Below are 15,949 nucleotides of genomic sequence, written 5' to 3'. Positions count from 1 at the left end.
AAACTGTTCTAGGTGCTCATGGCAACCAATCAGAGCCTGGCTTTCATGTCATGCACTTCTGTGGGAAAATTAAATCTGAGCAACTAGAACAGTTCTGCCCTAAGACACTTCTGATAAATGCCACCCAAAGTGACCACACCCTGTTGTATCTTTATAGACAAAAGAGCAAGTTTCTGTTCATGGCAGCTGCGCGCGAGAGTCAATTGACTGAGAAGAAGAGGAAGATAAAAATAAACAGTAGAAAGTGAATCAAGAAGAAAGATAAAGAAAGAAGAGAATAATTAAGGGAAAATAGAGTAAGAATGAAAAGAAAGGAAACAAAAGAAAAGATAGATAAAGGAAACAGAAAAAAGGATAGAAAAGAAGAAGAAGAAAAGAATAAAAAGGCAGAAAATAATAAGAAAAAAGGGAGATAAAGAGGAAGGGAGAACAAGCAAGAAGAATCAAGGAAGAAGAAAATAAATTATTTAATATATACTTTTCTAATTATATATTCCCTGTCAGAGTTAGGAACAATTTGCAAGTTGGCTGGTAAGGTTGGAGGGCTACACAAAAAAAATAAACTTGTGCTTGCCTTGTTTCGCACTCTGTGTCCCGCGCCATAGTCCCTCTATGCTGTATCACCATTTGTTTACAGGGGCACGAAAGCTCTGAATTTCCGCCGGACTAGGCAAGTACAAATTTATTCCTTTGTTTAACCAGCCCAATACTCGAGCCAACTCCCAATTTCTTACTCTTGGACAACCATTTAAAGAGACTATTGAAGACTAAACTACCTCACTACATCAAGTTAGTAAAAGTCCTGTCCAGAACACAACTAGTACCTGTGTTCCTCTATTTGCTGCTCTCTTTCCTGGTAACGTTTTTCTCGTTCTTCTTGTTCTTTCCGTTCTTGTTCCATGCGTTCCTGCTCAAAGCGCAATCTTTCCTCGAGAGCCTTCTGTCTTTCTTCTTGCTTCCTTTCCTCCTCTTCTCTCTGACAAAAAATATCAGCAGTTAGTCAGTGCTAAATGCAACCAAGTTTCTTTGCAAATTATCTACAGAAATACTTATTTAAATAATGATAAAAGTTTTTATAGATGTTCTTGAGAGCCAACCTTTAGAAACAGGAGCTGTGTAAGAGCCATAGAGGACATGATGCTCTATCATGTAGATTATTTTTTACCATTTTTAGGAGTATGTGCTTTATTTATTTAAAATTTGCTTCATAATTAAATTTTGAGCATTTAGGTGAACCTATATCTGTCTACAGCATGTATATTGTGCGTCTATATACATGCTGTGCCATCCTGAAAACATCAAATAGATCTGACTACTCTTATAGGATTTGTGGTCATTGTCCACATATAACACAAACTGTTAGTGCTGTTTGCTTACAGCCTTGCACTACAAGCTGTTACACAGGTATAGTGATAAATAAATTAGTTACAAGTTTAGTCAAGTGATTTATGGAAAGTTAAGGCTGGTTAAATGTCCTCCCTTGTAAGCAATACTATGGACTTTAGTTGGGTTTAGTTGGGTTTAGTTGTGCGATTTACAAGGAGGAACTTTACAACCTGTTTTACTAATACTCTAAAAAACTATACACAATGAAGAAATAAAAAAACAAAAAAAAAAAAAAACAACCCTTAAATAATTATAAATAAAAATGATTAACTGTGACCACATTATGATAGCAGTAAATGAGGGCATTTATAGAACATTAAAAGTAACATTTTTTTTTTTACTTTTGCTTGCTCCCAGAATTGTTCCCTGTTAAGACGTTTCATCTCCACTGCTGCGTCTGTCTTCTGGTAAGTTGTTCCCTGTAAAGGAGAAAAAAAAAAAAAATCCACATTGATTTTTTTTTGCATAAAATAAATTGTATGGAGAGGATACAATCAGATATCAAGTCATCACAATGTAGAAAACAGTTCCAGGAAACTTTTCAATGGCTTATAGAGTACTTAACCATAGAACGATATAGAACAAATCACTTAATGTACTCGATAGCCAAATAGTAACTCCGAATGGGGCTGCATTAGAATAAAATAATGTTTACTTTCATGGCTACTGTGCAGATCTTTATTGAAGCAAGATAATGCTCAGTGATGCAAAGGTGTATTTTCTCAAGCTTGAAAGTAAATCTACCATCAAAATCCACCATGATAGAACAGGGACAATTACTGATAGATCTAGGCACTGGAGGAAATATTTTTAGATTTGTTATCCATGATCTCCTTTCTTCTAAAATAAACTTCTCAAATTATGCTAATGAGCCAAGGGGCTCTGGTGGGTGTTTCCAGAGCCCCTCAGTGATGTCTTTTGTTTCTCCCTCCCCCTGCTCTCCCCCCACCTCTGGCTGTGTAATCTAGCAGCAGCAGGAGGTGCAGGGGAGGGGAGACCTTCTCTGCTCATTGTACGAGCCAGTGGGAAGACCTCACTGAGGGGGATCTGGAAAAACGTGCCAGAGCCCCTCAGACTCAACAGCATAATTTTAAAAGTTCATTTTAGAAAGGCGGCGGCCTTAGGATAACATATAGAAGAAGATTTCCACATTCATCATGTCTGAATCTATGTGTAAGTGTCCATGGTTTACCCATGCTAATTTTTGATGGTACATTTTCTTTAAGTAAAGATCTGCGCAGGCACCAGGAACACTGGAGATTAGTCAAATGAGTCATCTCATGGCAAGTATAAAGTTTTCTTTATTTTAATGAGGCAACAAAGATAGGAGGCAGCAATTTGAGCCATTGGTCCATAAATTAAAAAGTTATGTGACCAGTGTGGACAAATTTAGTGCCTAAAAATGATTTTATTAATATTGTGCAAAAAATAGCATGGATTGTTAATGATAATTGTAGCACACTGGATTTTACTTACCACGGGATCAGCACTTCCTTCATCTCTGACCTGGAGTCTTTGTAAGACAGGACTTGCCAGCCGCCCAGAACCATTAGACAAGCGCTGGTTTATGGCCAAAGGATCGATGTCCTCTACGCTGCTGGCGTTCACTATAACATCCACACCCTGTATAGGATGGAATGAATTTAAATCAATTAATATAAAAGCATTCTTACATAATTAAAATAAAAGTTGGGATAAAAAAAAAAAGCTTTTTTAAATGAACTTTTATAATAGGGCAAGACATCAAAACAAGTGTTGGATCAGGCAAACGTGAAATAAGCAAAGAACAATCTGCAACAAAGGGGAAACACATGAGAGTTAGACATTGTGGTAATCGGAGTGAAGTCACAGCAATAACAACAAATACACACCAGGCCCTTCCCTGCTATTGTCTCTGGAATAAATCCACAAGTGTCACAAACATGGACTGAAAAACACTGAAAACTGAGACGTCTATTGTGCCTAGCAGAAAGGGCTTTCACATCAAACCATGCCAAGAAGGAAATATACCAGGATTTATTTAGCATTTTTAGAACGGGTTTTGAATTCCCTTTTCTTCTGATAACCTGTATTGAAAACTTTTATTAAAAAACACAAAAATAATTGAAAGAAAATAAAAATAAAAAAAAGGACAATCTAAAAGAACCACAAATGGAAAACTGTGACCACAACAGGAAGACACTTAAGTAAACAGCCTCTGGTGTCATGTAATATACAAGAGAAGATACAATCCGAAATGGCTATAGTCATCATAGGGATATTTACTCCCATCATAAATACTGAATCCTCGCTTTGTGTCCCAGATTTTGCTTTCATCCCGATAGTATTGTATGCCATGTTAAAGATATAATAAAGGGGCAGCCTGCTCATGGTCACTGCTTACTACAACCCTTCTACAGCATTATCCCTTCTCTTCTAACAGTGTTCGAAAAGAAGCGAAAGCATAAAGGGATAGAAAGTTATTTCTACAAAGCTAGAAATTCCTGATTTGGATATAATCTTACCTTTATCCCTCCCATTTTATTTCTCCTTTTAGGTCTAAGAAAATAGAAGGTATACGCTGTATTTATAAACATACGTCTGCTAATCTGATTGATACGCAACTTAAAGGGGTTGTCCAGGAGTACATGAATATGTTTAACCATGATAGATCATTTTACCCCTTCCCTCTGACAATGTGAAGAGAGGTAGAACAAAAGAAAGAAATAACAAGTAAGGAGATGGATTCTGCTAATCTGCCCAATGCTCAAATATTGTATTTAGTATAAAGTTATTTGATTGTTGTTCTACTCTGCTCTAATGTTCCGGTATCGGTCCTCCTCTGCAATCTCCACAGTTTTACTTCCGCATGAATCACTCACAGTAAGGGCGCTCCTCTACAACAACCACAGATACATAACAATGCTCACCTGGAAAAAGTCTGCCACCTGTGCCACATGACTGGCACAAGCACATTTCCTGGCATCAGGTACATCTTCACCGACCTACGAATGATACACAAGAAAAAGAATTGATGATTCAAGAAAATTCAAATGCATTAGCAGCTAATGTTAGAGAAATGTGCAGGTCAGCATCATACCGTACATTTCACAAGTACAGCTAGTGACAGGTTCCCATAGAGCCCTATTAACTAACTGACACCCTTCTTTTACCTAAAAATTGTTTCCTTAACATCCCCATAAATCAACTTCATCTTATATTACCTGGCATCATAGCGGGCGTGTCCTGCTCAACCAGCCATCACATCTACAACTCCACATGTTCCATGCTTCTTCTCAGCATGTGACCAGGGTGACATCACCACAAGTCCAGTCCATTAGCCTACTAACATTAGCAAACTGTACACCATGCATATATCTGATCATATGGCAGTATCATGGCAAGATTACAGCATGATCACATTTCTTTTACTCCTCCCCATCCTCCATGCAGGCTGCTTTGATTTCCTGTGATCAGATACATACACAGGGTAGACTGTGAAAATATAACAGGACCTTACATGATGTCACATCAGTGGCCACAACAGAGCTCTAACTCAATGTTCCCCATAGCAGCATGTTCTTTAACATTGAGATTTTTCAATTAGGAACTAGGGGGCACATCAATGCAAATACCTCATGAATATGCAGGTCTTCACATCAGGTGAGTTGCATTTAAGTTTTAATACAGATTTTTTTTAATATTGCAGTCAAGGAAAGGAACAATTTAGGCACAATGGCAATGCTTTTTAATAATAGTTTTTAATGAAGTCTTTATTTTGAGTGTGTTATTTTGTTTGACAGGTTCTTTTTCAACTCATTGGAGGGCAATATATCATTAATATATTTTTATTTTCTTGCAGACCCATGGACTTTTAACAATGGGGGCCAAACCCAAAAATGTAAATGGAGTCTAATGGGATTTGAGAATGCCAACACATACCTGGTCTAGCTTGTAAAGGAAATCTACCATTTGTTTTTATGTATTGTGAACCAAACACACCTTGAGAATGCTGTAGCTACACTGATGCTTAAAAAACAATGATAAAATTGGGAAAGCTTGGCTGCATGTAGACTGCCTGTCAGGGACAACACAGTGATCACATCATTCTCTGGAGCAGTGCATAATTAGGGTAAGAGGAAGAGAGCAGCCACAGGAGCGACAGATCCTCATTATCATAATTTTATAATTGTTTTTTTAAGCAAAACCACTCAATTCGAGATTAAACAAGATATGTTTCTGCACCAGTGTAGCTACAACATTCTCAAGGTATGTTTGCTTCATAATCCACAAAAGCAAATGGCAGATTTCCTTGAAATAAATTTTTAAAAAGCTCAGCCGGTAAAGTGGTTACAAAATATTTTGGCAAAAGTTCCAGTGGTGTTGTTTATGACTAGTAGAGCAGTCAATAGACAAAGATTAATATCATTATATCATTGATATCAACTTGCTTCTTTAGAAACAATAATGATAATAGTTATTTTAGGATAGCAAAAACAATTGGCTCCAGTGAATGGAAATCTCCCGCACTTGAAACACATTGTGAATTATTTCTCTGCTGTTGGCCTTGTAGCTGTTACTGCAATGTGGGACGATGGAAAGATACGGTGCTTCACAAAACTGAATGATTCCTTGTACAGGGATTTAACAATTTGCATAGAATGATAAATTACAAGGATTCTATTCACAGAAAATTATGTACTATTGGTCGGGAGCAGCGGGATCTTCAATGGGTTTTTTGTTTTTTTTTTACTAATGACCTATCCAGCAGTGCCACTACACTACGATTGGTGCTTGTAGAAGACTACTCCACTGGTACTGTCCAGTACATAACATAACAGTGCTTAAATAGTTTTCTTTAGGATTCAAAAATGTTATGGGCTTTCTCAAGTAGGCGGAGTTATCTTCAAGTTGGTGGGCATTTACAACTACAACTCCTATGATGCCTCAGTTCTCAGTAACGGCTCCTCCCTCTTATGCTCTGCTCCCAGCGATGATCTTACAGCCTGTCCTGCTCTGTTACCATAGTAATAATGTGAGTAACTGCCATCACTGCACATTACCTCACTGAGATAACATCTTACCAAAACACCGGCCATAATGGATGCACTGCAACCAACCAACTACAGCCAAACATAGTGGTGATCACATGACCTGAACAGGCAGGTGCAGGACATGTGATGTGGACATGTGACCAGCGACCATCTTCTGTTCTGTGTCTCCTCCAGGACAAAGTCACAGGACTGATTAAAGGGCCAAAAGTATTCTAATGCTTCATTATAGTGTATGTCCACAGCATTTTTCTACTAAGGGGAGCAAAATATTAAATAACTAATTACATATTAGCTAATATTTTAATTAACCCATTTGAATATGAATTACACTTATTCTTGGATTACCCCTATAATTGATGTTGCAGAACTAAGGGTAAATTCACACAAACGTATGAGGGACATATATGGCCACAAATTTGCAAACAGATATATGTCCCCCATAGGAGTCTATGGCGCCCGGGCTTGGTACTCGTTGAGCCGTGACCACAAAAAAGATAGAGCATACTTTATCTTCGGCCGTGAGAACGGCCGTGCGGTTCCATTTTTTATGGAGAAGGTGAGCAGCTACAGTTTGTGGGAATGCAGCCTAAAACAGCTACATATGTTAATTCTTAGAAGATTTTAAAAGGGCGACCTCCTCACCCAGTTGATGAGCACATATCGAGCTAGCATGGCATGTGGCTCCTTCACACTGCAGAAACCATACATCACTTTCTGGTTCTCAAAATGGCTAGCCAGGTCAGGTAATCCACCACCTAGAAAAAAAGTTTTCAATCAGAATTATCTCAAACTGGAAAAGGATAAGCAATAAAGCAACATCTGTCCTTCATTGTTACTGTATTACTCAGAGGACCAAAACATTTGTGTATAGTTATTTAACAGCATGTTGGTATTGACTTCATTGCTTAGGCTAACAGAAGAACTAATGCAGGAGTCTTCAAACATATCTGGACATCCTTAACAATTGCAACTTTAATATAACCTCTCGAAATAGAAACAGTTTATAGTAGAAAATCTTGCTTGTATAAAAGGAGTGGATTTCTCAAAGAGATTGTCTCTGAGAGGCTGCCATTTATTAAGGACCCAGCTAAATTGGTAAAAATGTTATGATTTATCTAATACTCAACGTGTTACCTTTTTTTTTAATAACTTTGGCTTAATGTAAGGCCCACTGTACAGGAATTTTGTTTTGGATTTTTTACCTGTTGTTTTAATGGATAGCATATGGTCCTAAGTATTTCAAAAGGTTTAGATATATGGCCATGGTTTTCAAGACCACCGTGTAAGTGCAATGTCTGCCCAGGAAGTCTTTTCTACAATCATCAGCATATGAGCGGACCTTACATGCTGATAACTTATGGGTCCGTTGTTTGTATCCTGAGAATGCACAAGTTCTTTCAGTGTATCCCAACCAAATTTCGCAAGTAACATGGGTTTCTTTGAATCCTGACAAGGGGTTTCCCAGAAAACACCTAAATTTCTATAACCGTGAAGACAGTCCTTTGATCCAACTCAGAGCGCCATTTCCCAGTAGTAATATATCAGAGTTGAATGATAGCAGTGGATGAGAATTATATAATGTATACACATACACTCACCGGCCACTTTATTAGGTACACCTGTCCAACTGCTCGTTAACACTTAATTTCTAATCAGCCAATCACATGGCGGCAACATGGTCAAGACAATCTCCTGCAGTTCAAACCGAGCATCAGTATGGGGAAGAAAGGTGATTTGAGTGCCTTTGAACGTGGCATGGTTGTTGGTGCCAGAAGGGCTGGTCTGAGTATTTCAGAAACTGCTGATCTACTGGGATTTTCACGCACAACCATCTCTAGGGTTTACAGAGAATGGTCCGAAAAAGAAAAAACATCCAGTGAGCGGAAGTTCTGTGGGCGGAAATGCCTTGTTGATGCCAGAGGAGAATGGGCAGACTGGTTTGAGCTGATAGAAAGGCAACAGTGACTCAAATCAGTAGGGATGGGCTGCACCTCAATGGGGAGGGGGCTGCTGTTTTAGGGGAAAAAATGGCTAGAAGGTTGGAGGAGTGTTTAAACTAGAGACCTGGGGGGAGGGCAACTACACTTGTGCAGGGCAACTAGACGGTGTACATAGAGAGCTGGGAAGAGCCATAGTCCATGGGGGAGGAAGGGGGGCTGGAATGAGATTGGGAAATAAGGACAAAAGGAATATGGACAGGGAAAACCATATAAAGTGTATGTACACAAATGCCAGAAGCCTCACAAACAAAATGGAGGAACTGGAACTCTTGATGTTGGAACGGAAATATGATATAGTGGGTATCAGCGAGACATGGCTGGACAGTAGCTATGACTGGGCTGTTACTATAGATGGTTATAGTCTTTTTAGAAAGGATCGTATAAATAAAAAAGGGGGAGGGGTTGGTTTATATGTGAATTCTTGCCTCAAGCCCGTCTTGCGAGATGACATCAGTAACGCAAATGTGGAGTCCCTATGGGTGGAGATAAGGGGAGGGAAAAAGAATAATAAAATATTACTAGGGGTTTGTTATAAGGCTCCAAATATAGTGGAGGCAGCAGAGGAAATGCTGATAAGTGAAATGGATGCGGCTTCAAAGCATGGTGAAGTACTTATCATGGGGGACTTCAATTACCCAGATATTGACTGGGGGGCAGAAACCTGCAGGTCCTTCAAAGGTAGCAGGTTCTTGTCAACAACAAAAGACAATTACCTGTCGCAACTAGTCCTGGAGCCAACAAGAGGGGGGGCACTGCTGGACCTCATCCTTACCAACAGACCTGATAGGGTATCAAAACTACAGGTTGGGGGGAACCTGGGGAATAGTGATCATAATATCATTGATTTTGTATTACGCTTTACTAAGCATGTTAGTGAAGGGGCAACCAACACTCTAAACTTCAGGAGGGCAAATTTTCATCAACTAAGGGAAGACCTTAAAGGCATAGACTGGGATAATGCTCTCAAAGACAAAAGCCCCCCCCAAAAATGGGACTTTTTCTCATATATTCTGAAAAAGTCCTGGAGAGAAAAAATATCACGGGTTATGGGGATAAAACATTTATTTAATTCTTGAAGGTTGGACTTGATGGACTTGCGTCTCCTTCCAGCCTTATATATATACTATGATACTATGATACTATGAAATCGCCACCCGTTACAACCAAGGTAGGCAGAAGAGCATCTCTGAACGCACAGTACGTCGAACTTTGAGGCAGATGGGCTACAGCAGCAGAAGACCACACCGGGTGCCACTCCTTTAAGCTAAGAACAGGAAACTGAGGCTACAATTTGCAGTCTCGATTTCTGCTGCGACATTCAGATGGTAGGGTCAGAATTTGGCGTCAACAACATGAAAGCATGGATCCATCCTGCCTTGTATCAACGGTTCAGGCTGGTGGTGGTGGTGTCATGGTGTGGGGAATATTTTCTTGGCACTCTTTGGGCCCCTTGGTACCAATTGAGCATCGTTGCAACGCCACAGCCTACCTGAGTATTGTTGCTGACCATGTCCATCCCTTTATGACCACAATGTACCCAACATCTGATGGCTACTTTCAGCAGGATAATGCGCCATGTCATAAAGCTGGAATCATCTCAGACTGGTTTCTTGAACATGACAATGAGTTCACTGTACTCAAATGGCCTCCACAGTCACCAGATCTCAATCCAATAGAGCATCTTTGGGATGCGGTGGAACGGGAGATTCGCATCATGGATGTGCAGCCGACAAATCTGCGGCAACTGTGTGATGCCATCATGTCAATATGGACCAAAATCTCAGAGGAATGCTTCCAGCACCTTGCTGAATCTATGCCACAAAGAATTGAGGCAGTTCTGAAGGCAAAAGGGGGTCCAACCCATTACTAGCATGGGGTACCTAATAAAGTGGCCGGTGAGTGTACAATTTCCTAAACACTGAAGTCAGATAAAATGTGCTTGACTAGAACAGCAAAATAATGTTTTAATAAAAAGCTAATTCAATTTGCTTTGATCAAGAGCTTTTCCACAAGGTATAGCTATATACTAGAAATTATATCTATATAATTGTATTACAGTATAGTGCATTTTACCACTTACCTCCTGATGCTGACAAGATGAGGTTATCTGTGCCATCCTCATACGTGTACAAAGCCCTAAATGGGACAAATGAGAAACAATTCAATGTTTTACGAAGCTATAAATACATTCCATCTCAAAGTAAACATGGGGCATGGATCTACAAATTATCTGGCTTCTCACACTTTTTAGGAATCATTTTTCTATTCTAAGGAAACCTCAGTGAAACTAGAAGCATAAATGGTGAATTCCTTTGTAAGCTATCTGCTATGGAAGACTTTACTGGGTGCCAAAAAAGCCACAGGGTACAGGGAAAGTCACCAAGATTGGTAAACCGATGTAGAGAAAAGCACAGTTTGAAAAAGCTAAACAAGCAGAAACGTCAAACAACTTTGTAAATGATAGAAAAGAGACTACACGGATGCTGAGAGTGGAAATCTAGGGTCTGGGCGTCATTTAAAGGAGTTGCCCATAATTAGAAGAAAAAAAAACATTCTATCTATCACAAAAGCACAATTGGTTGTGGCTGGTCCTGCAGATTGGCTCCACTGAGGTGAATGGAATTTAAGAGCAACATGTCTAAAACGTGCGGACACGTGAGCTGCTAGGTGTAAGAGGTTTACACGTTTTGGACAGATATTCTATGGCCCCATGCCTGAGTCGACTGACTGGGCCACAAAACTTAGAAGCAGGTCCTATTTCTGCCCATGTTTGTGACTTGGGCACAGTCTCTTCTACCGTCGTTGGTGCGCAAGCAAACCTGAGATCGGCATATGGTCATGTGCATGAAGCCTTAGAAAATGAACAACACATTATCATGGGGGGCTGCATAAATGACAAAACATAGGTTTCAATATTTATCCTTGTTTTAGATTTTGTAGATTTATCTACGTTATCCATGTAGTACTTTGGGGCTTAAGGCCGGCTATGATGGCATTTAATAAATGGGTGAGAAATCACAAAAAAGGACAAGAATTAAATGAACAGAAATGAGTCTCTCATACTGGGAACATTGGGTGCGTTCTAAAAACACAGTAATACAGCAGAGCAGCAATCCTTCCCCCCGCATCCTATTAGTGTGACTGCAGGATGATTTCGCCCACAGGCCAGTTACTTGTGGCCACCTAATCAGCTGCGCCTCCGTACACTACATGTCTGCCAGAGATGAAAATGCTAAGTAAAAGTATATTTAGCAGAACTCCCTCCCGTCAAAATCCTGCCGTTGCCCCTGGGCACGCATAATTGATTATCTATGTCATACTGCTTTCTAGGGCTTCAGCATGTGAAAATCTATATGTCCCAGAATGCATTCTTGTTGTTTAGGCAAACCGGTGAGGGTTTATGGAAAAGAAAAAACGATTCTTGTTATTTACAAATTAAAAGAATTAATCAGAAGGAAGTTGGGTCTTCAATGTGTAAACCTTGTACTAGGAGCAGTAAGGAAAAATCACACAAAAAGGATCAATATGTACCCACCTACATGTGCCAGTATCACTGAATTATTGCATCAAATACATCCGACCAGCCTGCATACGTTCTAGAAGACAGACCTAAGCCAGGTTGGGACCAGCATATCATTGCCCAGCGGCACAGCCGCCTGACGGATAAATACTAAGTAATTTATATGTGCTAAAATGGGCTATAGCCCATTGTCCGAGAGCATCTCCCATTCCTGTCCGGAAAGTGCTTTCTAACATCATGGGCGTGAGCAGACCTCACATGCCATTGACACAAAGCCACCAACAATGGACCACAGGCCCATTGTATGCAGCCTAAAATTTTACATATTCTTATGCAGGTAAGTTATTGGTTTGTGGATTAACTGGAAAGTGTGATGGTCTGCCACTTGCCACCATCTTTGTCAAGTTTGTCCTATTTTCCCATAAAATAAATTTCATGACATGGAAAGACACTGGGAAGTGATTATTTTAACATACTATAAGATACTACAACATACTAGGAAATGCCCCATAAAAACAACACATTTTGGGTGAAAGGCTGTAAAAACCAATCAGTAATCCAATAAGCTAAATCTGGGGAGAGAGAAGGAATGCATTAGACTGAATAGCGTAGTGAAGTTTTTGGTGGGGAAGGGGGGGGGGCATCATACCAATAGTTCGCATTAACACACAATGCTCTGCTTAAATGCCTAAACTTCAAGGGGTCAGATTGCCCTAGAGACACTCTGCATTGTACCATATGACCCGATAGTCTAATAATAACGAGCACTATATTTATCCAGCATCTTACAGTATTCCATCACATTATACTGGCATGTTCTTGATGGGTTTAAAAGAGAAGCTGAATGGCAGGAGGTAAGTGGTGCAGAGGGAGTAGGAAGCGTAGGAGGAATATGAACATAATTCCATTATACATATATATGAACAGTCCATTGTTTTGAAATAAAAATAAAATCTTTTTCTCTATCAACACAAATTCACTTGTCATTAATTTTCCTGCAGTTACAGGAAATAGAAGGCCTCCCAAAGGAAGGCTTTATTCTCTCCCTCTCCCCTCTGGGATCTGTTCAAGACAAGTGAAAATGAAAACTAAAAAGGTATTAAAAATGTTGCTTACAACATTACATATGTTGTGATCTGTAAATGCAATGTAAACCAAAAAATGTGTAGCCAGATTCAGGTGCAACTCTGATCTATTGCATGGACAAGACAAAAACAGGATTAAATTGGTTGTCCACTTTCTGCAATATTGTTTGAGTAATGAGAAGTTGCACAATTTTCCAATATACTTACTATATCAATTCCTCACGGGTTTTGTAGGTATTTGCTGTCATTCTATAGGAAGACATGTCCATGGTCATGTGATATCACACAGGTGCACAGCTCATTAGTACCACATCAAAGCTGTGCACCCGTGTGACATCCCATGACCATGGATCTGTCTTCCTGTATAGGAGTGTCTTCATATAGAATGACTACTCAACTTGCATTGGTTTCACAAAAAAATAAGAAGTTTTCCAGGACTCAACGATTGCTTCCCACATCACAATATGGCACTAACAGACCTTACATGTTTATGGAAAACCCATCATGACTCAAGGTTTACTAGATGGACACCTCTGCCACTGGCTTCCTACCAACAACTGCTCTGCTGCGAGATTGGACCAGCTGGGATAGCCATTGTTGCCCATTTTTCAGACAATTTTCAGACAAGATTCGAAGATCCCAGTTTCCTAGGGTTAGGGTTGACCATGAGCCTTCACACTTTCCCACTACTTCCAACACATTATAGGGGCTGTCAAGGATTTTAAAAATTAAGAAGCTCCCCTTTCTCCCCATTAAGATCAATATTGTAGACTGTATGGCAATTGTACGAAGTATGGCAGCGAAACCGTATTCATATGAATGAGAATGGGCTGCACACAGCCCATGTGATGAATAGATGTATCATAACTGGTCTGTGACCGAGGCATTATTCACCAGAAAGCTGCCATCCCTTCAAGCAGCCGAACATCTGGGGAGCCAGGTTTAGGACTTATGCCAATCTCAAAGTCTAACCTTAAAATAGGTGATCTGTTTTTCAAACCTGGACAACCCCTTTAACGGAGTTGAAGAATTGACTGTTTTGTGATTCACATGTCATGAGACTATAACACGGTAGGTGAAGTGAATAACATTGAGTATTGACCAGGTACTAATCAGTGATTTCAGTGTAGTCATCCATACATAGTTTGATATTCTCTTTCCTGTATGGCAGAGATCCATAACAGCTAATACAATAAACAAATAGATCATGGAAAGTGGAAAAAGACAGACAAAAGAAACTAGGTCCACTCATTTATCATCTTCATCTCACAGTAATAATGAATCTGGGGCAAGCACACAAGTCGGGATAAGTGTCTCCTACGGAAGTGTAATTTTTTACATTGCTGAGGATACTCGATGTATAAGTATACAATTCATGGCTTAGATAATTGTATCCCAATAGGCACAATGAGCAGCTGACCAAACTTTACTATCACTTTACTTTCTGTAGCTATTGGTGGAGAGATACAGTTCCAGCCTGCAATGTCCTCACAGACGCAGCTCTGTTTGTAATGCTTGTCTACTGAGGATTTCTCATCTCTGGATCATTTCGCTTAAAAAAAGGTTGTCGTAACCAAAAATTATGATTTGCTTTGCGGGTTTAGGGTGCAGTCACTTGCGTTGCAATTACAAATGCAATGCAAGCGCCCATGGGGCAGGCCTCGGCCTGATCGCATATGAGGAAGGAAAGCATGCATTTGGTAACCAGCACCCAGTTTCTCGCATTGTTTAAATACAAGACACTACGGGGCAGATTTACTTACCCGGTCCATTTGCTATCCAGCGGCGAGTTCTCTGCAGAGGATTCGGGTCTTCTGGCGATTCACTAAGGTAGTTCCCCCGATGTCCACTAGATGTCGCTGCTGCGCTGAAGTTCCCCGGAGTGCACTGAAGTTCACCAAGCCAGGCCGGGTAAACGGTTTTTCCGAATCTGCTGGGTTTTTGTACGGCCACACCCCGATTTCCGTCGCGTGCACGCCGGCGCCGATGCGCCACAATCCGATGGCGTGCGCCAAAACCCCGGGGCAATTGAGGGAAAATTGTCGCAAAACAGAAAAAATTCGGGTAAGCCACCAGAAAAACGTGATTCGGCCCTTAGTAAATGACCCCCTGTGTGTTGGTTACAGCTAGCATGCATATCCAAGGAAACGCCTATGCAATCGGGCAGCGGGCCGCCGCCTAGCGCTTGCGTTTGTAAATGCAACGGAAGTGCCATGTGCTACTACATCCCTAAAATCTGCAGTAAATTGACCAGTAATTCTGTAGGAATTGACCAGATTCTAAGTGCAGAAGTCATCATGGGATGGCAGAGCCTGAGATTTTCCAACACGTAGAAATGAGTGAACGATTGCTTTGCCCAATTTTTCAAAAGATTTGTTTCAGATTTGCTTCCGGTCCGAATCCATTCAATTTGAACTAAAGTTGCTCCAATTGTCCTGGACATTGGTATATAAGTCTTCTAAAACACAGATTTCATGAAAAGGTCCTATCTGGTTTCATTAACGTTTTACGCTCTGGGATGAATGACTGCAGGAGCTCACCACCAACGCGAACCCGAAAATGGATGTATATTAGACTTCGCTTTCCTGACGTGTTTACAGTTTAGTAATGCAATCTGAATTTGCACCAAATTTTATCTGTATATGAGCACAGTATATCACGGACTATGCACTTTCTAACTGAAAAACATCTGACAGACAGAACAGAACCAGAAGCCGTGAAAACGACCCTATAAAAAGGCCACGTGACTATTCAATATTCCACTACATAGAAGAACACTGGTCACATGAAACCTAAAGAACATCTTGCACAATGACGAACGTTGTTTCAATAACCATTTGCATTAAAACCGGGGGCATTTTGATAATGAAGATGAAGCTCCTGTTATCCTGATAAGGTAATAGAACATTTGCATAAATGTTATGC

At 40.2% G+C, this 15,949-nt stretch overlaps 1 protein-coding gene across 5 annotated transcripts in view; it reads right to left on the bottom strand.

The window, feature by feature from the left end:
• DBN1 (drebrin 1) overlaps positions 1-15,949 on the bottom strand; it is a 57,022-nt gene that overhangs the window by 10,282 nt on the left and 30,791 nt on the right. For 4 of the 5 annotated variants that reach the window (XM_072146014.1, XM_072146015.1, XM_072146016.1 and 1 more), the window contains exons 2-7: positions 10,500-10,555; positions 7,062-7,174; positions 4,296-4,370; positions 2,863-3,009; positions 1,728-1,805; positions 825-976 (exon numbers count right to left, since the gene is read on the bottom strand). In XM_072146014.1, coding sequence (XP_072002115.1) covers positions 825-976; positions 1,728-1,805; positions 2,863-3,009; positions 4,296-4,370; positions 7,062-7,174; positions 10,500-10,555 — 621 coding nt within the window. Of the gene's footprint in view, positions 1-824; positions 977-1,727; positions 1,806-2,862; positions 3,010-4,295; positions 4,371-7,061; positions 7,175-10,499; positions 10,556-11,954; positions 12,056-15,949 lie in introns of those variants that run through there. The other variant, XM_072146012.1, reaches the window with a different exon arrangement.

This window comes from Engystomops pustulosus, chromosome 4 (assembly GCF_040894005.1).
Source record: "Engystomops pustulosus chromosome 4, aEngPut4.maternal, whole genome shotgun sequence".
In the NCBI taxonomy this organism is placed as follows: Eukaryota; Metazoa; Chordata; class Amphibia; order Anura; family Leptodactylidae; genus Engystomops; species Engystomops pustulosus.
This window is presented reverse-complemented; position numbering and strand designations above follow the sequence as displayed.